Source organism: Trichoderma harzianum (genome assembly GCF_003025095.1).
Source record: "Trichoderma harzianum CBS 226.95 unplaced genomic scaffold M431scaffold_2, whole genome shotgun sequence".
In the NCBI taxonomy this organism is placed as follows: domain Eukaryota; kingdom Fungi; phylum Ascomycota; class Sordariomycetes; order Hypocreales; family Hypocreaceae; genus Trichoderma; species Trichoderma harzianum.
Genome location: NW_020209250.1, coordinates 1691855 through 1715981, shown reverse-complemented (window position 1 = coordinate 1715981; position 24127 = coordinate 1691855). Strand labels below are relative to the sequence as shown.

Here is a 24127-nt window from a genome sequence, read left to right as displayed (position 1 = left end):
ATTATCCCAATTCGATTATCAGAAAATAACAGCACGTAAGATTAGGAGGTACTGGGAATCAGGGGCACGATCAGAGTATCTAGATCAGTATCGAAGTAGCAGTTTTCCATTGAGGGACAATGAAAAAAAAAATAGCATTTTCTATCTAGCCACCATCCCAACGGATTCATCTATAACTTCCGCTACCCTCTTCTAGTATCTGCTACTATCGCCGCCTTCATCTAGTATCTACTACTATCACTACCCACATCTACTCGCTGATATTACCAGGTCACTTATATATGTAGCCGAGAATAGCTGGTCAAACAAGATAACCTTGCCAAAGAGGCGAGGATAACGAGCTTCAGCGCGGTCAGTTGATATGTCTACCAATCCAACTAACAAGGACTGGAACTTCAAAGAGAATCAACTTGCCATACGGAGATGGACAGGAAGAATGGGACAAGATACAAAAGCACAAACCGCTACCGAATCAATTGCTTTAGAAATTGGGACAATTCATAGTATTTACTATATATGATGCAAATCTACTTGCGTACTTTTCGGGCATGTGCTACCAGATTTTCTATAACACCTTCAAATGCCTCGCGATCCCCGATTTTCTCATCTGTCCGTTTTGTCCAGTAATCCAGCACCTCTTTAGCTGCCCCCTGCATGGCCTCTAATTTGGCCACATGCTGTGTTAATTCTTGATCCGTCATGCCGTCTAGTGCTTCATCCGTCGTCTGGCAAAGATGCTTCGCTACCACCAGGTCTAGTTCCGGCTGAGGTGGCGGCCCCTTCCTCCTCTTGGAAGTTGACGGCTTCCCCTGAGAGTCTATTGATGTGGATGAAGCATTTCCGTCGCCTTGTTTTAGTCTTGTCGCTGATCGCAAGTCGCTTGAGCCTCTAGGTGAAGATGCAGGGATGTTGAGTGACGGCAGCACAAGCTTCTTCTGCTTGGAGGCTGGGAGGATTTCATCTAAATCTACGGGAACTCCGAGAGAGACGAGAAATAGACGGCGCGTCCGTGAACGAATCCAATCGGGTGGCGCGAGGGGCGGGGGAGCGACGAGCTGAGACCATAGGGAGGCGGAACGTGGCGTAAGGAAAATAGATGAACCTTTTGATAATTGCGGAAAGGGTTGGAAGTCGAGCTCTTCGGGAGGGAAGAGATTCGGTAAATTCGGTTCTACTGCGGAGATGACTTCATCCAGGCTCAGCCCATCGAAGTCGGGTATCGACTGCAAGAATGTTAGCGTTGAAAGGCAAGAAGCAAGGATTAGGATTGTCAGCTTCATATTTGACGAAGAAATCATGTACATACAAATGGTAATGATTGTTGTTGGAGAATTGGCGGAGGCGCTGATGCTGTGGTTGTGGTTGTGGGCTGGGCATGTTGAAACCCATCCTCGAAGTCATCAAAGTCATCGTCGTGACCGCCCTCCTCGAAGTCATCGAAATCGTCCCCGAAATCGTCGACCTCGTCTTCCTCTTCAGCTGCCACCTCTTCATCTGCTTCTTGATTTTGCGTAGCTAAAACTGTTGGTTGGGAAGATGTGTGAGAGTCCCTCCTGGAGCGACCTGAAGAGGACGTGGGTGAAAGAGGAGCTTCTTCAGCTCAGTCAGTTAGTGTCATACTTTAAGTGTTGGAGGCTCTTCAAGTATCCATACCTGAGATGGCATCTTCATTGCCACTCCTTATCTCGCCATTTGGGCTCAATATTATATCGGGGGTAGCATCTGCCTTGTGCTTCTCTTGCTCCTGTGGGTCGTGTTGGCCAGGATAATCGCCTGTAGATTCTTCGACGACTGTGACGGGAACAGCGACAGGTTCCTGAGGAGTAGAAGGTGAGGACTCGTTGTCTTTCACGGGTATCATGGCAATCTCATCAGGCTCGGCATCTTGCTCCCTCTTCTTGTATGCCTCGGTCCCAGGCACTTCTCCATATGACGGTTCATCGTCAACCTTTTCTACTCTTGTCTTGGGGAGCGGCGAGCTGACGCCTGGACTCGTGGGCGCAGACTGTGCGTCTGTAAATTGGTCTTCCGAATCTGAAGCCTCAGCTATTATAAAATGTCAGCAAGGCCTGGGCATGACATGCATCGTCCAATATCCAGAACAAAGACATACCCAGCTGATGGGCCCCCGGGTCCTCGACGTGGGTCTGTGGCGGGGGTTCAAGTTCCCGGGAGTCCGCCATTGCTTCGTGCTGGCACTCTATAAAGCTAAACAACTATTGGCAAATCGGTTCAGGGGTGTATCCAGATCCAGGGTTCGATTCGTGGAGGCGAATATCGGGTATATAGTTAATAGCGATGGGGGCGTGGTCCTATGTCGGCGTCGAGCCCAGGTACACCAGCGTCTTCAGGACATGCCGTTTGCACAGTGGTTCAACCGTATATGTCCAGACTCGCCCGAGCTTGAAAGGGGGAAAGGGCGCAATGTCTAGCCAGGAAATGAAGGTGTCTGAGTCGTTGGTAAGTTGACTATCATACAAGTAGCATGGAGCTCTTGGCTGGAGGCGTGCTCGCGCTATCGTCACGTGGAGAAGGCCACTAGTACCTGGTACTTTCTGTACAATGGAGGCTGTGGCTGGTAACGATCTCTGTGGCTGGAGTTTCGTGAAGAGGCTCTCCCCAGCCACAGCACGGCTGCGCGCTCTGGGCCTAAGCTTCTAAGAAAACAGAACCGCGAAAAAAGCACCTAGCCAACCATCAGCCTTGGGGCCGCTCAGTAGTTTTGTTTTCATTTTCTTCTCTCTCGAATCCGAACCATCCCAGGGTGAGCTGTCGGCAATCCCACACGGCCTCCAATTCTCCGTCTTCATCTTGGTTGAGCTTTGGGATATTATGAAAGCCTACTGAATCTCCTGATTTACAAAATAGCTGCCTCGCGCGCATCACGACCGCCGACGATTCAAACAAGCACCAGATAATCCACCCCAATCGCCATGGCTTTCAGCTTTGGAACTCCGAGCACTTCGGGCGCCGCGCCCAATAGCACAACCAGCACAGCGCCAGCCGCAGGTGGTCTATTTGGCACTGCTCCTGCTGCTTCTGGAACTCCTGGTTTTTCTTTCGGAAAATCGACGACTCCAGCCACCAACCCTCCGGGGGGTTTGTTTGGAGGCCAGGGCAACACCGCTGCGCAGAAGCCAGCTGCTGGCGGGCTTTTTGGAGGAAATGCCGCTTCTTCAGCTTCTGCTACTCCTACCACTTCGGGAGGAAACCTGTTTGGTGGAGGATCCTCGACGACTCCGGCGACAGGTGGTCTCTTTGGCGGCGCGGCCACTGGAGCATCTACCACATCGGGCGGCTTGTTTGGCAGCGCGACAACTAGCACAGCACCATCCACTGGTGGTCTGTTTGGCAACAATGCATCTACCACTCCGTCCACGGGTGGCTTATTCGGAAACAATGCCGGCAAGACTGCCAATGCACAGACAACTCCAACTCCTGCTCCAGCCGCCGGGAATCTGTTTGGAACCGCCAACCCTTCACTCTTTGGGGCCAAAACACCAGCCTCTGGCTCCCAAGCTCCTACTCCGGCTACTGCCAGCACCGCCGCTACTGCAACTCCCGCCAAGCCCTTGTTCTCTATGCCATCGACGACGCCGGCCGGTGTACCGCCAGCCAAACCTGCAAGCACAGGCTTGTTTGGAAACACTGGGACTGCTGCTCCATCGAGTGGTTTGTTTGGCAACGCTGGGGCAAAGCCTACTGCTACTTCAACCTCAGCCTTGACTGAGAAGCCCGCGGCTGCTGCCACATCAGGATCAGGGCTGTTCAGCGGTGGAACTCAGTCATCTACAAGTGGCCTGTTCGGCGCCAAACCTGCCGCCACCACGGCTGCCACAGGCCTCTTTGGCAATACCGCAACTACCACTGCTGCACCGGCATCATCCACAACTGCTGCGGCGCCGACCACCGCTGGAACAACTAGCTCTCTGTTTGGAGCTAAGCCAGCTGCTACCACGACCCCAGCGGCGGCATCTGCGGGAGGTCTCTTTGGAACTGCCCCTGCTGCGACCACTACCTCTGCAGCTTCTGGATCTACCGCAGCTCCCGCCGCCGCTTCCGGTTTGTTTGGATTAAAGTCAGCTGCCGCCACTACTGCGACTTCATCCTCAGCAGCCCCAACAACAGCCAAACCTGCTACTTCACTGTTTGGTACCACGGCTGCTGCTGCTACTCCTCAGCCTGCTACAGCTGCAGCCACCACCGCAGCCCCGACAACTGCAGCACCAGCGACCACGACGGCCACGAGTGGTGGCTTATTCGGAGCTAAGCTTGCTAGCGATAAAGATGCTGCGAAGCCAGCTGCCACGACTGGTACCACCAACGCTTTGGGAGCCTCCACTACCGGCCCCCCCTCTCAGATGGCCCGGCTAAAGAATAAGACGATGGAGGATATTGTCACGCGGTGGGCTTCAGATCTGTCCAAATACCAGAAGCAATTCAAGGAACAGGCTACCATTGTGTCCAACTGGGACAGAAACTTGGTAGACAATGGCGAAAAGATCCAGAAGCTATATCTGGACACTTTCGAAGCAGAGCGGGCCAGCCATGAGATTGAGCGCCAACTTGCAGCTGTGGAGAGCCAGCAAGAGGAGCTGGAGGCTTGGCTGAACCGTTACGAATCAGAAGTCCAAGATATGTTTGCCAAGCAGATGGGCCCTGGCGAGCAACTTGGAGGACCTGACCAAGAACGTGAACGCACTTATAAGCTGGCGGAGAAACTCACCCAGCAACTCGACGAGAAGTCGCGAGATTTGTCCAAGATGGTCAAGGAGATCAATGACATCTCCGGAACTTTGAGCAAAGGAGCCAAGGCAGAGGACCCCGTAAGTTTTGACGTAAATCTTCAATCTACAAAACAAGTAATTGCTAACGGTACGATGCAGCTGAGCCAAATTGTTCGGGTGTTGAACAGCCATCTTACACAGCTGCAATGGATCGATGCCAACTCCTCAGCTCTGCAAGCCAAGGTCACAGCGGCGCAGAAATCCAGCAGCAACATGGGTAGCCACTACGGAAGCGGAGAGAGCGATGTGGCAGAGAGTTTCTATAGATCTTACATGGGACGGAGGTGAAGCATTTTATTGGACATGGGTGATTGAAATTGGAGTTCCGGGACGGTATCAGGAAAGAATGAATCTAATAAAGGCTTTTTTCACATGCACAATCAATAAGGGACCTGGTGGAACACAGCACCGGGGCAGCTCCTTTTTTTTCCTTTCTTTATATTATTTGTTTTTGTTTTACTTTGGTAAGATGGAGAAGAGTTCATGTAGCTGTACAGTACCTAGGTAGGCGGCAACAGAGAAAATACGCAGCATATGAAAACAATGTATAGCGCAATTCGATCTCCGGAGGAGTTGCTTGTTCCCAAACTTCCAGTCTGAACTGCTCAGTCAATGGCCCGCATAGGCCAACATGAATCGGTTTTGTCTTCTTAGTTCATCTCATTTGTTGTCTTTCCCTCTTTTTAGTTCTGCTCGCCACCCTGTTCCTTGGTGATCTCATCGCTAAGAAGGAGCCCGGTTCATTAGTATTGGGGGCGGGTCAATTGGGGAGGGGTTACGAGGAGGGCTGTTGCGCGTACATGTGCTTGGCAAGGCGGTCGAGGTGCTCTTGCTGCTCGGTGAGCTTCTTCCTGAGCTCGAGGAGCTTTTCCTTCTCGCGCTGGCGGATGGCGTACTCCTCTGAGGCTCTTTCGCGGCGCTGGAAAGCGTCGCTATGACATTGCGCAGCTGGGCGTTAGATGGCGATCTCTTTCTTGTCTGATTTGGCTGCATTGAATTGGGGATGGTCACTTACCCAGGGCCGCCCATCTTGGGGGGAGCACCAGTGTCTCCTTCACTCATGGCGCGGGCAGTGGTGGTGAAAGCGGCGCGCATGGGACGGAAGGCAGCCGTCTTGGTGAGGGTTGTGCGGAGCATCTTTTGAGGGTTGTTGAGCTTTCTGTGGCGGAAAGGAATTCGAGGTGTGTAGGTTGGAGGGTGGGAAATTGAGCGTGGGGGAGGGAAGTGAGGTTATAATGGTTACTTGTCGCAATTGGAGCTTTTTTGGCCTGAGGAGCTGAACCGCAGCAGAGAGCAGCTTGTGCTGCAGACTCGGGAGTGGCCTGAGGGGCTGAGCGTCATAGGCCGGCAATCCAGTGGTTCGATGACCGTCAATCGGGAATAGTGCCCTTGCTGCTATTTCTGGGGGCTTGTGGAGAGATGGCAGATTGTTGGCGAGGCTTCCAGATGGGAATCGAAATCACAATGATGGACGCAAGGCTGCAAGTATGCTTTTTCCAAATAAAAATCCCCCAAAATAATGTGTGTTATCATTACCTATCCTGTCAGATTTGCAGGTGGTGTGTATTGAATTGATCAAGCTAAGTAACTTCCTAATTATGACTTCGAAACTTCAACAAGCAAGTAGCAAAGCACCAGACAGGAGCTTCTATTGGCATTGGCAAGCATTCAACTTGCTTCATCTCACAAAACAATCGTCAATCGTCATGCAGAGACGGTTCAATCCTAGAATCGTACATCACGATACGATCAGATAATATGGTGGACTGATCAGATGCGTTGAGTTAGACTCAAGCGCAAGCAGCTGATGTGGATGCCGGGATATTTCGGTACGGATGGTTACGTACATACATTCTCCATCTACTGGATAGGTACAGAATCGAATAGAACTAGGCCCTAGGTGTAGAAATTTCTCCAATGTTAGACGGTATCTAAGCATGTCACTTCACACATTGAGCTGGTAGCTTATATTTCGTTTGTTGATGTAGGAAGTGATTGGCTTTCCAGTATGCTCTCTTGCTCTATTACAACTTGGAAGATAATCATGGTATATGCAGATGTTGGAAGACGGGTAGCCATACCAGCAGACGGCTGAAAATTCAAGCAGAGAAAAAGCGCCGGTTTGCAAGACAACTAATTATGAATCTACTTGATTGCTGGGCTGTTGCTATTTCATGTTTTCATGTTTCTTTTTGCCATTGCATTTGCTAATAAACATTGTTTCCCGGGTAAGTAATGTAGGACTGCCGGCTCGTCACGGCCAGATCAGGATCGCACTCCTGCTTACTAAGGGTCACGGTTCAACTACAGGAGGTGCGAGTGGAAATTAACACCCAAGGGAGTATGATGTAATGGTAATTTCACCCATCGCATCAACTTGGTGGGATGATCAAAAGGTACTACGCTCTTATTGCCACTGGATACTACCTAGCAGGTACGAGTGTTGCTCCTGATATTATGAACATACCTTATTTGGTTCAGAGAGAGATTAGATTCTCTCCAACGCATCTCAGAGTGGGGATGCGCAAGGAGCTGGATTGCCGTCCAGGATAAAGGGAAATGAATACCCAGTATCTTAGTTTACTGCTGAACATGGGCGTAATTTCTTGCCGACCATTTGACCAGAGCCGCGTGACTGCATTGTCGGAGCCTCATCTTATCAATGATTGGGAGGGTGATGCGAATTGGCTGCAATGCCATCAGGCAGCCACCACGGCGAACAAGAACGTTGAATCGCGATATGCCCTTTGAGAAAAAACTTGAACAAAAAGGCAACCAAGGCACAGGATGATGACGACCCATCACTCGATTTAGGACTAACTCAATAATACGTCAACGCCACCCACTTGGCGCATTAGGTCCCAGTTGGTGCTATTTCTCGTCCTGTAGAAGCAGCATTTGCAGGCTGGGTGCTTCTGCTTCTCTTTTGGTTGGGTGCCCCCATCCTCCCTGTATGTACCGGCAACCTGTACCTTGCCGTGGTACCTGTTCTCAGCACTGTGACGTGATGGAGAGACAGGGTAAGTGTGAGGGAGGGTACCTAGATGTACGAGATTAGCAGGCCTTTCAACTGTTCAAACAGGCGTTGATCAAGTACCCACATGTTCCTGTACATTGCCCACCCGAGCCCTGAAAAGGGTGAGGCTTCTACGGCACGTGAGGCCCGTGAGCAAAAGCGTTCGACAACCGCTATTCGCTATTAGGACGCTTGAATCAATGCGTTGGCTAACTGGGACCCGACCTCAGCAACAGCTTAAATCTTGCAAGTTCCATTTCCTTTTCTTCTCTCTCAACGAAGCATCAACCCCCCTTTTTCCCCCAGAACCGCGTCTCATCGCACGTACGTATCTCTCCCGCTCTATGCATCCTGCCGAACTTTTCCATCACTCTCCTTTGCCCACGACAGCAGCCCATCCTCTCCCGCCCTGATAGCATTCCCGCCTCGCTATGTGAGCGCCTTATGGCATGGCGCGCGCCCCTCCTCGCTGTCGTCATGGCCTGGCAACCCCCCGGGCACGCAAGAGGCAGCGCTTCCAGAGCCGTCAATCGCGTTGGGACCGAGCAGCTGCTTGCGACTCTATCAGCGCTATTGGGCACTGGAATCGCCTTCGTTCCCGTCGCTCGGAGGCCTGCGTGTCTGTCGCGGTAGCTGGCGCATTCGCTGTTAAACCCCTTTGGTGGGGTTTAAGGAGCGGGGGAGCAAGCCTCACTTGGGCCTTGTCGTAAAGTCAGCCCTGCGGCACTTGTTCCTGCCACGGTGCTTTCGCGCAGGATTTACTTGTTCATCTCGATGAGGCTGTGGCTGCTGCCTTGCTCCCCTTGCACTGATTTTTTTCCTTCTTCGTTTTAAATTCTCCCCATTCCCCTTTGTCAAACCCTAAACACTCGCCTTTGTGCCTGATCCAACTCTCTTACTTTCTGCGTTACGCCATCTCGGACGCGTGCAACCTGCTGACTGATTGAGACCAGCTGCCATAAAACTCCAAAAAATCTCAAAAACCAACCGTCAAAATGGGTCACGAAGATGCTGTTTATCTGGCCAAGCTCGCCGAGCAGGCCGAGCGATATGAGGGTTCGTTGATCGCTTTTCTCTCCCCCCGATCGACCGCGCTGACCGAAGTTTCCCAACAGAGATGGTCGAGAACATGAAGATCGTCGCCTCCGAGGACCGCGACCTGACCGTCGAGGAGCGCAACCTCCTCTCCGTCGCCTACAAGAACGTCATTGGTGCCCGCCGTGCCTCTTGGAGAATAGTCACTTCTATCGAGCAGAAGGAGGAGTCTAAGGGCAACTCTTCCCAGGTTACCCTTATCAAGGAGTACCGCCAGAAGATTGAGGCCGAGCTTGCCAAGATCTGCGATGACATTCTCGATGTTCTTGACAAGCACCTGATTCCTTCTGCCAAGTCTGGAGAGTCCAAGGTCTTCTACCACAAGATGTGCGCATGCCATGTTGCTTCCATTGATTCCAATATGCCGAATTGAGCTAATTTCTTCTTCCCCATCACAGGAAGGGTGACTACCACCGTTACCTTGCCGAGTTCGCCATTGGCGACCGCCGCAAGGACTCCGCCGACAAGTCTCTCGAGGCTTACAAGGCTGCTACCGAGGTTGCCCAGACCGAGCTGCCTCCTACCCACCCTATCCGCCTGGGTCTTGCGCTCAACTTCTCCGTCTTCTACTACGAGATCCTCAACGCCCCTGACCAGGCTTGCCACCTCGCTAAGCAGGCATTTGACGATGCTATTGCTGGTAAGTTTTCTCTTCTGAGATGGGAAAAGAAGCCGATTTCGTTGGCTACTCTAGTTGAATTTCGCTGACACATTCGCCACACAGAGCTCGACACCCTCAGCGAGGAGAGCTACAAGGACTCTACCCTCATCATGCAGCTGCTCCGTGACAACCTGGTTCGCATTTATCCCACCCCCGTGATTGATTGCACATGTTTTGCTAACTCATTCCCAAAGACTCTCTGGACCTCTTCTGAGGCCGAGAACACTTCTGGCCAAGCCGATGCCCCCGCCAAGGAGGAGACCCCAGCCGAGGCTGCCGCCCCCGCTGAGGAGCCCAAGGCTGAGTAAACTCAGTTAGGGGAGCGCAGGATGAATCTCTAGGCTTTGGTCGCTTTGGTATCGGATGGGCTGGTGTCTACGGAGTGGATGGAAGACTTCGTTTTTGATCAAGAGCTTCGGCATCGTTTAGGTAAACACGCAACTTTCGGGGAGAGGACCGATTTGGTCCCCCCCTCAACGGACTGGCAGGGAGGATTGAAGAAGAGCATATTGGAGGTTCTGCTTTTAGACTCTTGATGCGTAGCCGTCTGGACAAATAAAAACTACTAAAATTGCTTTTTAATATTATTTTACTTTTTACCAAGTAATCTCTATATATACTTGTTGATTGCTTGACTCCTAAAAACGCCTTGCTTTAGTCACGCTTCGTCCTTGTCATGAATTTTGTGGCAAATTATACAATGAGGTCAACTCGGTTCCTTTTTATTTGATGTCGACAAATGACTGTCATCTGCTTCATCTACAACGGCAAAGTGAACCTTAAGCCAAAGGCTGCAGTCGTGACAGCCAACCATGAGCACCCCCTCGTGCTCAACCTCTTCCAAATCTGACTCCTGAAAGGAATACCCGCGATCATTGCCACAGCGACAGGATCTATACCAGCGCTCTTCCCCTTCGTCGAACTGCAAATCGTCTAAGTCGACGTTTTCAATGCCTGTCTGAAAACGAGCTTGTGAACCGTCGCCGTTGGCTCTGGTGAGACGCAGGTTGGCGTCGTAGGTGCTGCGCTGGCGAGGCGATGAGAGAATTGTGAAGGCTTGTGTGATTTGGTCTATGGTGTAGAGCTGAGACGGGGATGAGGCTGATAGTGAGACCGATGGAGTAGCAGCAGCAGCCTTGTCGGGATGGTGACGGAGGAGGGCCCTGCGATAGGCCTGCTTTATGAGTGTGGAGGGGTCATGCTGGGAGTTGAGGAGGGTGGGGGTGAGGCCGAGAATCTCGTAGTGAGATGGCGAAGAGAGCGCCATGAGTTGTAAAAAAATTTAAACAGAGTGAAATGCTTAAAAGACTTATGCGTTTCTACATATGGCTTTGGATGCTGTGTTTGAAGATACTGGAGGCGGCAAATTTAGACATGTCAAAATCACGTGATGCTAACGAGCCTTTGCTACCAGAGGCAGTACATGATGGAAAGCTGAATCAAGCACGGTAAAAAGGAAGTAGAGAGAGTCTGAAGTGAATCTGTATATTCGTTTCTCATTGTTGTACATAGAAATACACGGCGCATGTACATACTCGCCGGGATAAAGTGGCTTTTCTCCTGCATCATTTCGTTTATTTCGGGAACTTGGTCCAGTTTCTCTTCCCGATCTGTTGTGCGTTTTCAAGTCAGCTATGCTTCGTGTTTTGTGGAAAATTAGTGAGAAAAATAAAGAGATTCTTACACTTTTCCAGGCCCGGATGAGTCTTGGCATCTCGAGCATGGCTTTCCTCCTCTGTTCCATCCTGAATGACAGTGTTAGTCTTGAGTGTTCTGACAACACGAAGAAGATGGACAAGAAGGTGGTCGACGTACTTTGCAATCATGTGTCGTTCGTGGATGTGACCCTTGACCTTCTGTCCCACACCCGTACCCTTGACTCTCAGACCATGCTCAACACGATGAGCCAGCTGGTATTCTGTGCCCTTGGTCGTCTCGGGCAGCAGCTCTTCAACGCCGTGGTCCCGCGCAAGCTTGACCAGCTGCGCCTGTCTTCGCTGTGAGTAGACGGGATCCTGCCACCGCCCAGTCACGGGGTGTTTGTAGAATCGAAAGGGATTTGGTCGTTGCTCCTGGAACGGCGTCGGAGGAGTGCCGGGTGCGACGAGCGCCGCGGGCGGCCAGCGTGCAAAGAAGCGCTGCAGCGGCTCTGGGAGGCTCTTTGCGAGCTGGACGAAGCTGGAGGGAGAGGCCATGGGCGCTATGAAGTGCCAGACACTGGCATTGGCCTGGTTCCGGAGGGGAGAGGGCGGGATGACAGGGCTGTTCTGCCGGGTATGACCTGATCGCGGGGAGGCTCTTTTTTAGAGGTTCCTAATTTGAATTCGAATTCGAGATTCCCAAGGCTGAACATCCACTAACAGGGACCCGCTAATACTAGTTGATTTAATTGGACACAGATCTTTGAGTGGGCCTGAAGCTCTCCATAATTCATAGCCTTGTCTGCTTCCTGCTTGCCCAAGTTCAACTTTCGATTTATTTCACGTCAGAAACTAATGCATGCGGACCTTTGATTTCCCTTTTTCTTGTCTACTGAATACAACGTATACCACAAACCCGAAATGCCCCTCGACATAGAAGAGATCCTTCGGAAAAAGAAGGCAGCTGATGCTGCTGCGGCTAAACCCAGATTTATCCCCAAGGCAGAACGCGAACGGCTAGCAGCCGAGAAAGCGAAGCAAGAGGAAGAAGAGAAGAAGCGCAAGGCGGCGGATGAATCACAACGGCGACGGGAGGAAGAGAGAAGATGGGAAACCCGCGCAAATGGTCTAACAGCCTCTAATGGCGCTCCCAACGGCGCTCCCAACGGCATCGCGCCACCCACAGGTCCGAGGGCGATGAATCAACCGGCTGGAGGGAGCGGCAGCGGTAGAGGCCGAGATGGCCGAGATGGCCGAGATGGTCGAGATAGTCGAGACGGACGAGACGGACGAGACGGGCGAGATGGAAGAGATGGAAAGAAAAACTCAAAGACTGAAGGCGTCAAGCGATCGGCGGCGGAGATTGAGGACTCACTGCTGCGCTCGCGGTACCTTGGCCCAGAAGTCAACCAGCAGTCATCCTTTTCGGCCAAGAAGAAGCGAATGCGAACGACGGAAAAGAAGTTTAACTTTGAGTGGGATGCAGACGAGGACACATCAAGAGACAACGACCCGCTATACATGAGCCAGAGCGTCAACAGAGGCGGCTCCCTGGCTGGCGTTGGTGGCGAGTTCGACAAAGAAGCCGAACAGCGGGCGCGCAAGCGAGCAAAGATGATTGAGCAGCGCGACCTGGAACACGGCAAGGAGAGAGCAATAGGAATCATGGAAGACTTTTACAGGGCTCGCGAAAGGGCAAAGGAGAGGGCTGAGAGGACGGGCCTGGGACGGCACTGGTCGGACAAGGACCTCAACGAGATGCGCGAGCGAGATTGGCGCATCTTCAAGGAAGACTTTGGCATTTCGACTAAGGGAGGCGCCATTCCCAATCCAATGCGCAACTGGGAGGAATCCGGGCTGCCGCGACGGCTGCTTGACATTGTGGACAATGTTGGCTACAAAGAACCCTCTGCTATTCAGCGAGCAGCCATCCCGATTGCCTTGCAGGCCCGTGATCTTATCGGCGTTGCCGTCACAGGTTCCGGTAAAACTGCTGCTTTCTTACTGCCCCTTTTGGTGTACATCTCCGACCTGCCGCCCCTCACAGAGGCCAACAAGAACGATGGCCCGTACGCGCTCATCATCGCGCCAACTCGTGAACTGGTGCAGCAGATTGAGACGGAGGCGAAGAAGTTCGCTGAGCCGCTGGGCTTCAGGTGTGTCAGCATCGTTGGTGGACATTCGTTGGAAGAACAGGCCTTTGCTCTGCGCAATGGTGCTGAGATTATCGTCGCTACGCCCGGTCGTCTCGTCGACTGCATAGAGCGAAGACTTCTTGTCTTGGTGCAGTGCTGCTACATCATCATGGACGAGGCTGATCGAATGATCGACCTTGGTTTCGAGGATTCGGTCAACAAGATCCTCGATGCTCTACCGGTGTCCAACGAGAAGCCGGATACAGACGACGCTGAAAACGCCCAGCTCATGAAGCGTTACGTGGGGGGCAAAGACCGATATCGTCAAACCATGATGTACACGGCCACCATGCCTCCGCTGGTTGAAAAGATTGCCAAAAAGTACCTCCGCCGTCCCGCCATCGTCACCATCGGTAATGCAGGCGAGGCCGTCGACACCATCGAACAGCGCGTGGAGTTTGTTTCCGGCGAGGACCGTCGCAAGAAGCGGCTGCAGGAGATCCTCTCCTCGAACGCCTTTGCGCCCCCCATCATCGTCTTCGTCAACATCAAGCGCAACTGCGACGCTGTCGCTCGCGACATCAAGTCCATGGGATGGTCCGTCGTTACGCTGCACGGATCGAAGACGCAAGAGCAGCGAGAAGCCGCTCTCGCATCCGTCCGCTCAGGCCAGACGCAGGTCCTCGTCGCCACCGATCTTGCCGGTCGTGGTATCGATGTGCCGGACGTCTCGCTCGTCATCAACTTCAACATGGCTACCAATATCGAGAGCTACACGCATCGTATCGGTCGTACTGGTCGTGCTGGAAAGAGTGGTGTGGCTATTACTTTCCTGGGCAACGAGGATGCGGATGTCCTGTATGACCTTAAACAGATCTTGAGCAAGAGCTCCATCTCAAAGGTACCAGACGAGCTCAAGAGACACGAGGCGGCGCAGTCGAGGCCGGTTCGCGGCGGAGCCAGCAAGAAGGATGAGGCTGCTGCTTCTGAAGGAGGAAAAGGAGGCGGCGGCAAAGGAACTTGGTAACTTGATTACGTTGGCCAATTTATATAATGTTTTATGCAAAAAGACGGAGTTTAGGTTCATTACTCAAATCAGATGCCAAAGAGATACTGGCCATCCTTGTTTACTACTTTTTCTACTTTAGAAGAAATCTTGATTCTCTTAGCAACTTTTTTATTTTTGTTTTACTTCTCTGTCGTGTACTCTAGGGATTTTACTCCTTTTCCATCTACATGAGAATGCAACCCTTTAGATCTCAGGCTACTCTTTTTGCATACAGTCTATGCTCTCTACTCCAACTTGAGCTGCTCAAACTGCTTAATCGTCTCCTCCAAGCTGTGCTTCTCCTGCTTGGCATCGGCCAATCTCTTGAGGTCTCCCTCCTGGACGGCCGCCGACACCTTCTCCTTGTATCCAGGATCTGCGAGGAGCTTCTCCTGCTTCTGGATGTTGGTGGTCGTCTTCTCGAGCTTCTTCTGTGCCTTTGTAATCTCGGCATCCATGTCCACTCGGCCCTTGACGTGCAAGAAGACGGAGGCAGCGGTAGAAACGGGGTAAGCAACGCTGCCCAGAGGTCGAGGAGCGTCGGGGCCGACGACCTCCATGGTCTTGACGCTCTTGCCGCTGAGCGACTTGATCGAAGACACTTCGTTCTTGCAAGTCTTGAGAGACTCTGGGTTGTACGCCTGGATGATGACTATTTTGGATGTCATGTTAGATAATGGAGCAGGCCGATTTGTTATAGGAATCTACTTACTCTCAGCATCCTCCTTGATGGCATACTCTGACATGAGCGATCGGGAAGCCTTGGTGCAGTCGAGCACAAGCTCATAAGCGGCCTCTGACGCCGGGTCGTCAAGAACAGCATCGTAGGTAGGGTACTTGGCAACCATGATGGACTTTGTCTCATCGCTGGGTCTTCGGGGCATTCTCTGCCACATCTCCTCGGTGATGAAAGGCATATAAGGGTGGATCATGGTGAGAGCTCCCTCCAGAGCAGTGTACAAAGTCTGGATAGCCGAGTTGCGCTCCTCTTCAGTGCCATCGCGGATAATGGCCTTTGAGTTTTCAATGTATACGTCACAGAGCTCGTTGTACCAGTAACGGTAAACAATGATTGAGGACTTTGAGAACTCTCGGTCGGCAAGGGCGATGTTGATCTCCTTGGCGGCCTGGTTCATCTTGTGGAGAATCCATCTCTCGGCCAGAGTCTTACCAGGAACGGCACCAAGTTTTGAGGGAACAAAGTCCTGGGGCAGACTTCCCAAGACGTACTTGGTTGCTTGGAACTAATGCTGATGTTAGCCGCAAAAGAAAGAAATCAAAAGATGGTGGATTTTTCGTGACATACAATCTTGTTGCAGAATTTTCGGTAGCCGTGGATACTAATGACGATGTCAGCGGTGTCGGGAGGAATCAATGTTGAGATTCGCTTACATCTTGACCTCCAAGTTAATGTCACCACCACCGGTTGTGGCATTGATCATGGTGAAGCGGAGTGCGTCAGCTCCGCACTCAGGAATGCCATCGGGGAAGGCAGTCTTCTGGTACTTGGTGGCCTTCTGGACCTCGCTGGGGTGCAGATTACCCTGAAGAAGCTTCGCGTGCAAATCTTCCAGTTTGATACCGGCAATGACATCGAGCGGGTCAACGACATTACCCAGACTCTTGCTCATTTTCCGGCCCTCTGAATCTCTGACGAGACTGTGGCAGTAGACCTCCTTGAAGGGAACCTGTCCTGTTAGCTTCAAGCTGAGCATGATCATTCTGGCAATCCAGAAGAAGAGAATATCCCAGCCAGTCTCAAGAACGCTCGTAGGGAACAGCTTCTCAAAGTCAAGTGTCTTCTCAGGCCAGCCCAAAGTGCTGAACGGCCACAGACCAGATGAGAACCAGGCTATACTAGTGTTAGTGCCAAAGTAGTAAACAGATGTATGCCGTATATAAACTCACTATCAAGGACATCTTCATCCTGCTCAAGAGTGAAATTCTTGCCAGGGAAAGCCGCCTGGGCTTTCTTCTCTGCTTCCTCTCTGGTTCTTCCGGTAAACCAGAGCTTGTCTTCGGGGATGCCCTCAGAGCCACCATCAATCTTGGCAAAGTATGCAGGGCATCTGTGACCCCACCACAGCTGTCGGCTGATACACCAGTCATTAATGTCCTCCAGCCAGCGGAAATAGCTCTTTTCAGCGCTCTCGGGTTGAATCTTAATCTTGCCATCTCGAACGGCCTGAAGAGCGGGCGCAGCGAGCTCCTTCATTCTAACCCACCACTGGGGCTTCATGATGGGCTCGATGATGTCCTTGGACTTTTCACACAGAGGAACTTTCATGGGGTTGTCCTTCTTGTCCACATACAGCCCCTTCTCCTTCAGAGCATCCTGGATAGAGTATCTGACATCGAAGCGCTTCTGGCCCTTGTATGGCCCAGCATTCTCGTTCATCAGTCCATCGTCAGTGAGAATGTTGATGAATTCCAGCTTGTGCTTCTGGCCAAGTGTGAAATCGTTGGGGTCGTGGGCCGGAGTCAGCTTGACGGCTCCGGTTCCGAATTCCATGTCGACATACTCGTCGGCGATGATGGGCAGCTTGCGACCCGGGATGAATGGGTGGACGGCGTTCTTGCCAATCAGATGCGTGTATCTCGCGTCCTTGGGGTGAACAGCAATACCAGTATCACCCAGCATGGTTTCAATACGGGTAGTGGCAACCTCGACAGTCTCGTCGCTACCCTCGATAGGGTACTTGAAGTGAACAATGACACCGAATTCGACCTTCTTATCGTAACCGGGGACATCGAGGAGCGTCCTTCCAGCGAGCTCCTTGTTCTGGACCTCGAGGTTCGAAAGAGCTGTGTTAAGCTTTGTGCACCAGTTGACAAGCCTGTTGGCACGGTAAATGATGCCCTCCTCGTGAAGCTGAACAAAAGTTTCGACGACGGCCTTTGTCAAGTTGGGATCCATGGTGAAAGCTGCATATTGTTAGCCATAAAGAAACAGAACTCCAAACCCTCGTTTGAATTGATAATACACACCTTCCCGGCTCCAGTCAAAAGAGCTACCCAAGCTAGTCAAAGCCTTGTTGATACGCTTGTGGTAATCCTCCTTCCACTCCCAGACGGTCTCAACGAACTTCTCTCGGCCGAGATCATGTCTGGTCTGCTGTTTCCGTCTCCAGAGCATGTTCTCAACAACACTCTGAGTAGAGATACCGGCATGGTCGCAACCAGGAAGCCACAAAGTAGTCTTGCCTTGCATCCTGTTCCATCGGATCATGAGATCCTGAAGCGAGTCGCCCAGGGCGTGTCCCATGTGCAGGTTACCAGTGACATTGGGAGGCGGGTGGACAATGACGAAGCTACCTTCGTCCTTGACGTTTCCGTCTGCAGTGAACTCGGGCTTGAAAAACCCCTCCTTCTCCCACCAAGTATACCATGCGGACTCGACGGCAATGGGGTTGTATGCCTTGAAGTGAGGGTCGTCGAACGATCGGATGCGCTTCTTCTCTCCAACGGGGGTATCTTCGACGTACTCGGGTAGCGGCTCCTCCTCTACCTTCTCCTTCTTTGCCTTTTTCTCCTTGACGGGAGCAGCGGCGGCGGCAGCAGCCTTTGCCTTTTTCGCTTCGAGTTTGGCGGCCTTTTCAGCCTTCTTGCGCTCCTTCTCCACTGAAAGGATAAGTCAGATAGCAGCTCCTGGGAGATTTAGATTGGACGTGGAGAAATTGGAATTCCTTACACTCCTTTTCAGACTTTACTTTCGCAGGCCCCTCAGGAGCAGGGACAACGCCGGCATCTTGACCAGAAGCGTGCTCTCCAGGAGCAGCAGATTGGGTCGAGTTGGCAATCTCTTGCTTGACCTCGCCGGAGACCTTGGGAGGCGCAGTGTTGGTTTCCTGGATACCCTCAGTCGCCGCGACTATGGACCGCCCCTATTAGTGACAATCTTCAACAGCCTTGTTCTAACAGTAACGTACTGGGATTTCCTCGTCCAGAGTTGGTCGCCATGATTGCACGTGTGGTGGTAAAAGATCTTGCAGGATAAACTGGCCGCACTCGAAGTGCTCGAGCCACGAATCTGAACGTCGTGCTGGATGTTCTTCGGGGAAGCCCTAGAGTGAATTGGCCTCCTCGTCAATCCTAAGCGTCAAAAGTTCACTTTGGAAAAGACCGGCTCTGATTGCGCTATCGGGATCCAGAGTCAAAGTTTCTTGGTCTGAAATTTGAGTCGCTGCCCTTATCAGGTGGGATGTTGAGGGGTGTGGCGGTGCCGCGGGGTTCAGATCGTAATTTGGGTTCCAGTTAGCAATCAAGCCACAATGAGCGCCACATACGCTCTTACATGGGCAAACCGACTTGACTAAGGAATTCCATGTAAACCGACGTTCTTCAGCATCATCATCGTTCCATGAAAACTTCTTCATTTGGGGTTTTTTTTTATAATTCAGTAATGACGCATTCATTATAAAGAATTACTTGAGAATCTGCCTTAAAAGAAATTTAGCCGGCATAAACTTGGCGCATGTTTAGCCTGGCCTCTTGTTTAAAATGATCATCCGGCTATCCCAACAGGCTGCGAGAGGCTTGCTTTCACGGAGAGGCTCATCAATTTTGCGAAGAGCCTATTCAAGCTCCTCTGGTAACAGTCAAACCAGATTTACGTATGCTCTGAAAGCGGATGAGAAGGTAAGAGATGCTTTTAAATCTTGTGGATATCAATTCGTTAATGCTTCTTAGATCAACTATGGAGAGCTCTTTGAGAAACTGAGAAGCAAAAAAACTTTGGAAAATGCCAATGGCCACAACGCCGCAGTTCTTCTTGCAACGCCCAGCTTTGCCAAAGACCTAGAAGATGCAAATTTCATGAGAGATTTTGCCAGACTGATGGCTGGTTCTGCGGATGTGGGGAGATTCCATGTGTTAAGCGCTGTGGTCGACCATCTAGCAGCCCCGATAGGTTCACTGAGGCCTCTCCAGGGAGTGTCAGTCCTACGAGGCCATTTGGATGATATGTTGCCGCACCTGTGGCAACAGAATCCTCCAAAGTCCAAAGATGATACAGATTCAGTGTCTGCTCTCACCTTTAGCCTGGGAGATCCCTCATTAACGCTGCCGCTGGCCAGAACTACATTCCACAACAATAGAGCGTCTACACTTTTGTTATCCGAGTTTGATATGACACACACTCCTCCTCAACTCGCTAGCCAAACAGAAAAGCACTCACAATTTGTGAAAGTCTTACTGGATAATGACCTCAAATCTTTAGCCCACCTCGACACGTGGACGCCCTTGATGCCGTTGACGCAGCCCCGAACAGTGACCGAGAGCTTCGGTAATATCATTCGAGGAATTGAAGTTGACGGAACCACTATTCCCGCGTCGACTGAGCTGGAAGACATTGTAAATGCACTTCATAAACAGAATGCCCAATCTGGAGTTTTATCCGGGCCTGTTGGAGTCTGGGCAATGGTTACTCCCAACCCAGAGACGTCAGGCGCATTGGAAGAATGGCTTGAAGAAGCCCCCGAGCCAATATCGGCCCTGCCAGATGTTGATGATATCAGAGATACTGTAAAAGCCACCGCCCAACATCTCAAACTGCTTTATAGTCATGGCGGCCGTCTGTACAAGATATGTAAGTGTGAAGCTCGCAAAGATAACATGTTTCTCAAGGCAAAATGTGAGCTGATGATATGAATTAGTGAGCGGCGGCGGCGGCTGGGGAGCCAAGAAGGGATTACTATCCCTTGATCCTCAACGAACGCATTTTTCCCTGTCAGAAGAGGAAGAGATGCAGAACTTTATACAGTCAATGAACGGCGGTGGCTTCACTCCTGAGGGCTCACAGATCCAGTTCTTCATGTCAGCACCGGCCCTTCCAGACATTACGGAACCCTTTGTCCCTGGCGTTGCGTTTGGCGTTGCTGGAGATGTTGCAGTTCCCAGAGAGCCTGAGCCAATCGATGGCTTCATCGGACAGCATTTTGGCGCTCTTTCGAACTCGGCTGTCTATCTCTCTGGCCAGGGCCTGCCCGGCGGCAAAGAAACGAAACTCAGTGTCCCACACTCACGAGTATATGGGAGGGAGCCCGAAGGGGAGATGGGTGTTTGGGGAAACTTGACGTATGAGTTGGCGGATGTTGGAACAATTGTGTTGGCAGGATTGAAGCACTAACAAGGCCATTCTATTTAATAGCTGTATATATCACCTATCATCATCAACTATATACTATCCAAATAATCGCAACTGTCTACTCTGTCTTCTTCTTCTTCATCTCCAGTCCCTCCGCCATCACCGTTGCAACATCATCCAAGCTAGTCCCTCTCTTCCTCTTCCCAATCTTCTCCTGCCCAAGAACCCCATCTTCGGCAACCGCCTTGTAAACCCCAGCAATGCCCTCAAACACCGTCCTATCCCAACCGCCCTCCTCATGGAAGGTCTTGGAAATCTCCTCCATCTCCCTCACCCATCGATAGGCCTTTGGCGGCATCCCCGGCACGCCCTTTTCCGCTCTGGTTAGCATCGCAGGCACCATCTGGTTGAGCTCCAACTTTAACTCATCCACCACACCAAGCCGATGCGCTGTCGTAAAAGACTGCGTCACCAACGCTGTGAATCCCTTTGTGATGGACGCAAAACACATCTTGAGACCGCTCGCCGCACCAATCTCCTCCGAAATGGATCGCAGCTGCAGCACAGACGCGAGCTTCTCACCGTCCGGCAACGACGCCAACGAATGAGGCCCCGAAATGGGAATACTCGGCTGATCCCACACAGATTCTTCGCCCTCTTGGCTGGGCCTCTTGAGACTTGGGGGTCCGCCCAGGATGCAGGCGTCGATGAACTTGACAGGCACCCTCGCTTTTTCAAAGAGCGCCACGATGCTCTTACACGTTGATGGGGCAACGGCATTCAGATCGACATAGTAAAGCGTCTCTTTCCTCGAACCACCCGACGAGGCATCAACAATTCGCTGAGCCGTGGCCTCGGCATCGCGAGGTGGGACGACTGAGAAGATGACATTACACTGCTGGACGAGCTCTAAATCAGACGAGAGAAGCTCGACACCGGCATTGCGGGCTCTCTCAAGTGTGTCTTCACTAGAGACGAGCTTTTAGTTTACAAGTTCTATGTAGATTTGGTTTAGGTTCCTCAGTATTCCTACTTACCTTCGTCCTTGACCGTTCGTAGAGACGGGGAAGCCATGCGCAATTAAGAGCCTGGCGATGCCAGCGCCCATATCACCCAACGACAAAATGCCGACTTTTGTTGGCACACTGTTACTCGCCATTTTGATAGGTGATATCTATGCGGTAGATGTTTTTTATTGAGAGAGGAGGGGTAGATAAGAGCGATGTGCCTACTAAATTGCAATTTATGAGTTGCAGCAATGGCGTATTAAAGATCTTAGCTGACGAAATAGTGTACACCAAGTTATATCCGGGCCGCGATATCATCTGGTTGATATGGCGCTTGTCAATGGTGGATCTGCCCGGCTAATGGCTATGAATACCCAGTGAGACTCCAAACAGCTAAGTTGAAGGGTATCCTTGCTATGGACCCTGCATATCAAGATAATAGTTGTCGTCATTGTCGAGTGCGAGGCATCGCTAACCCATATCTCTCAGAAATACGCCCATCTCTTTGATACGCTTAAATGCGGCCTGGGTCTACGAACTTGGGAAGTCACAGTCAATGGTGAAGCAACATGTCATAACTTGACCCGAAAAGCAAAACATTCGTAATGACAACACACCCTGCTTAATTATATATATGCACCGTCCTCCCATGCTTCAGATGGCATTTTCTGTAAAACGAGTCCAATACTCCAATACCCTCATAAAACATATTCCCCTTTACCAAAACAGAATGATCCAGGTTACTCAATCATGTCAATGTCATCAGCGTTAGCGGGTGCAGCAGCCTCTCCGCTGGGTGCAGCAGCAGCTTCCGCAGCAGGCTCCGGGGCACCGCCGTTGGCGTTGAAGTAGTCCTCCATCTCGGCGTCCAGTTCCTCCTGGGTCTTCTTGAGTCGCGGTGTGTTTGTTCGTGCAGCACGGTCACTTCCTCCGTTTCCTCCGTTTCCTCGGCCTCCCCGGCCGCCACGAGCAGCATCCTGATCCCTTCCACCACCCTCTCGTCGGGCACCAGGGCGGCGCCCTCCACCTCCACCTCCACCTCCACGGCGAGGCGGCATGGGGCTTCGGGAGCGACCTCCGCCTGGAACATATCGATCAATGCCCCTGCGAGCGGCATCTTCTTCATCGTATCGGCGAGGGGAGAGTGATCGAGATCTGCCACCAGGAGCAGAAATGCGTTCGGACAAAGGCTTGCCTGGCATCACAGCAGTATCAAACGGGTTTCGAGAAGGCCCACTTGACATGATGCTCAAACGAATTGGCTGGCCTATACAATCTTGTCAGTAACAAAAAACTAGACAGCGAGTTCGTTTAGAGAGACGTACCGTTCGCATTGGCACCATCGAATTGTCTCACAGCCTCTGCGGCATCGTCTTTGCTTTCATACGTTACGAAAGCTACGCCTTCGGACCGTCCAGACCGATCATAACGCAGTTGCAGCTTTGTGATGGGGCCAATTCTTCGGAAAAGTTCCTGTCGTCATGTCAGCTGTGGCTTCAGGGTGTCTTTCATCCCCAAAGTGACATACATCGAGATCCTCCTCGGTGAGATCGTAGTGGATATTTTCGACTCGGAGTCGTGCGCCGCGGGCATCTCCCCTATCAAAGAGAGTTAGCAAAAAGGGGAGACTTTGAAGCATGTATTTTCTGCTTTATGAGTAGGCTTACCCGCTGGGAGACTCGCGCCTGCGACGCGGTGCAGGGCCTCTGTTTCGATACGCTGGAAATTATGAGTTGGGTTCAATGGAGAGGAATTGGTTTAATAGAGGCAGGATGTGACTATACTGTTCTCTTCGTATCGATCATGTACCCATTCGCTGCACCAATGCCATCAGTATGTATTCGGTTGTTTGTAATATATGGCTTCTCAGGACCAACCTATCCAAGTTTCGAGGCTCGTTACGGAGAGACTGCGCGGTCGACCAAAGAGCTGGTTAGCGAGGAAATCATAGCGTAAGATCCAGTCACGGATCGGCAAAAAACTCCGAAAAATCGATTGACCGAAGGAGTGCGCAGAGCAATTGACGAAGTCGAGTGCCAGACGATTCAGAGGAAGGAGAGGAAGGGCTCAGTTTCAACCTTTGACCGAGTGGCGAGTCAGCCTCGCGTACCAGCTGGAAGCCTGCAAAGGGGACGACAACACGTACCTTTTTCACCCCGTCACGGGGATAGTCTTGACGGTCACGACGGCGGTCGCCACCGCGTCGGGTTCGAGATCCATTGCTGCGCTGATGAACGAGTTAGCCATGGTCTTGCGACTTTGGGGGAAGACGAGGCTGGCGGTATAGAAATGGGATGCGTGCACCAACCTTGTCTGCAATGATTTCGTCGAGGCCGCGGTCCATCTTATCAGAAGCCATTGCGAAGATGGAGGTAAGAGATGCTGCAGATAGATGTATACTCGCGCGGCTCTGGCCTAAGGACTCAACAGTAGAGGATGCTTGGGAGAAAAGAAACGTTTTGAGTCGTGACAACTGAAGGCGGAATTGTACCTGCTAGAAATGCACCGACGACTACTAGCGATGGAAGCCGGGAGCGGTACCACTCAGGCACATGCGCAGAGCAGGGGGGTTTCGGAGTGCCCAGTGCACTCTTAGTCTGTCGCTACAGGTATTACTACAGGCGTTGGGGGACTGGATGGATCTTTTTTTGGC

The 24127-nt window shown here is 51.7% G+C and overlaps 10 protein-coding genes across 10 annotated transcripts; 4 read left to right on the top strand and 6 right to left on the bottom strand.

Annotated features, from left to right (window-relative positions):
• Positions 1 to 490: 490 nt before the first annotated feature.
• On the bottom strand, positions 491 to 2465 carry M431DRAFT_134056 (hypothetical protein). The gene is made up of 4 exons (XM_024912511.1): positions 2114 to 2465; positions 1654 to 2046; positions 1307 to 1593; positions 491 to 1223 (listed from the first exon to the last, which is right to left on the bottom strand). Exons 1-4 carry the CDS (start codon positions 2181 to 2183, stop codon positions 528 to 530), a joined length of 1446 nt encoding a protein of 481 aa, XP_024778737.1. The 5' UTR covers positions 2184 to 2465; the 3' UTR covers positions 491 to 527.
• Positions 2466 to 4385: 1920 nt separating this feature from the next.
• On the top strand, positions 4386 to 5075 carry M431DRAFT_76849 (hypothetical protein; the record flags this gene model as incomplete). The annotated part of the gene is made up of 2 exons (XM_024922503.1): positions 4386 to 4826; positions 4887 to 5075. The coding sequence occupies 2 exons, from the start codon at positions 4386 to 4388 to the stop codon at positions 5073 to 5075; spliced, it is 630 nt and encodes a 209-aa protein (XP_024778736.1).
• Positions 5076 to 5187: 112 nt separating this feature from the next.
• M431DRAFT_504014 (hypothetical protein) lies at positions 5188 to 6220 on the bottom strand. Its single transcript, XM_024918393.1, has 3 exons — positions 5803 to 6220; positions 5588 to 5719; positions 5188 to 5510 (listed from the first exon to the last, which is right to left on the bottom strand). The coding sequence occupies exons 1-3, from the start codon at positions 5922 to 5924 to the stop codon at positions 5471 to 5473; spliced, it is 294 nt and encodes a 97-aa protein (XP_024778735.1). The 5' UTR covers positions 5925 to 6220; the 3' UTR covers positions 5188 to 5470.
• Positions 6221 to 8798: 2578 nt separating this feature from the next.
• On the top strand, positions 8799 to 9867 carry M431DRAFT_478184 (hypothetical protein; the record flags this gene model as incomplete). The annotated part of the gene is made up of 4 exons (XM_024915647.1): positions 8799 to 8859; positions 8919 to 9225; positions 9297 to 9538; positions 9623 to 9867. The coding sequence occupies 4 exons, from the start codon at positions 8799 to 8801 to the stop codon at positions 9865 to 9867; spliced, it is 855 nt and encodes a 284-aa protein (XP_024778734.1).
• A 265-nt stretch (positions 9868 to 10132) lies between these two features.
• Positions 10133 to 11862, bottom strand: M431DRAFT_516205 (hypothetical protein). The gene is made up of 4 exons (XM_024920301.1): positions 11375 to 11862; positions 11244 to 11304; positions 10297 to 10796; positions 10133 to 10269 (listed from the first exon to the last, which is right to left on the bottom strand). The coding sequence occupies exons 1-4, from the start codon at positions 11752 to 11754 to the stop codon at positions 10266 to 10268; spliced, it is 945 nt and encodes a 314-aa protein (XP_024778733.1). The 5' UTR covers positions 11755 to 11862; the 3' UTR covers positions 10133 to 10265.
• Positions 11863 to 12024: 162 nt separating this feature from the next.
• On the top strand, positions 12025 to 14494 carry M431DRAFT_294077 (hypothetical protein). Its single transcript, XM_024914115.1, has one exon. The coding sequence runs from the start codon at positions 12121 to 12123 to the stop codon at positions 14359 to 14361; it is 2241 nt and encodes a 746-aa protein (XP_024778732.1). The 5' UTR covers positions 12025 to 12120; the 3' UTR covers positions 14362 to 14494.
• Positions 14495 to 14627: 133 nt separating this feature from the next.
• M431DRAFT_76678 (hypothetical protein) lies at positions 14628 to 18342 on the bottom strand (the record flags this gene model as incomplete). Its single annotated transcript, XM_024922488.1, has 8 exons — positions 14628 to 15034; positions 15095 to 15626; positions 15689 to 15722; positions 15775 to 16234; positions 16291 to 17307; positions 17371 to 18003; positions 18074 to 18253; positions 18312 to 18342. 8 exons carry the CDS (start codon positions 18340 to 18342, stop codon positions 14628 to 14630), a joined length of 3294 nt encoding a protein of 1097 aa, XP_024778731.1.
• Positions 18343 to 18882: 540 nt separating this feature from the next.
• On the top strand, positions 18883 to 20509 carry M431DRAFT_478179 (hypothetical protein; the record flags this gene model as incomplete). The annotated part of the gene is made up of 3 exons (XM_024915646.1): positions 18883 to 19020; positions 19072 to 19969; positions 20037 to 20509. The coding sequence occupies 3 exons, from the start codon at positions 18883 to 18885 to the stop codon at positions 20507 to 20509; spliced, it is 1509 nt and encodes a 502-aa protein (XP_024778730.1).
• Positions 20510 to 20585: 76 nt separating this feature from the next.
• M431DRAFT_75724 (hypothetical protein) lies at positions 20586 to 21626 on the bottom strand (the record flags this gene model as incomplete). Its single annotated transcript, XM_024922381.1, has 2 exons — positions 20586 to 21435; positions 21505 to 21626. 2 exons carry the CDS (start codon positions 21624 to 21626, stop codon positions 20586 to 20588), a joined length of 972 nt encoding a protein of 323 aa, XP_024778729.1.
• Positions 21627 to 21923: 297 nt separating this feature from the next.
• On the bottom strand, positions 21924 to 23957 carry M431DRAFT_504007 (hypothetical protein). Its single transcript, XM_024918392.1, has 8 exons — positions 23783 to 23957; positions 23621 to 23701; positions 23352 to 23383; positions 23259 to 23290; positions 23142 to 23193; positions 23003 to 23072; positions 22800 to 22947; positions 21924 to 22741 (listed from the first exon to the last, which is right to left on the bottom strand). The coding sequence occupies exons 1-8, from the start codon at positions 23831 to 23833 to the stop codon at positions 22215 to 22217; spliced, it is 993 nt and encodes a 330-aa protein (XP_024778728.1). The 5' UTR covers positions 23834 to 23957; the 3' UTR covers positions 21924 to 22214.
• Positions 23958 to 24127: the final 170 nt, after the last annotated feature.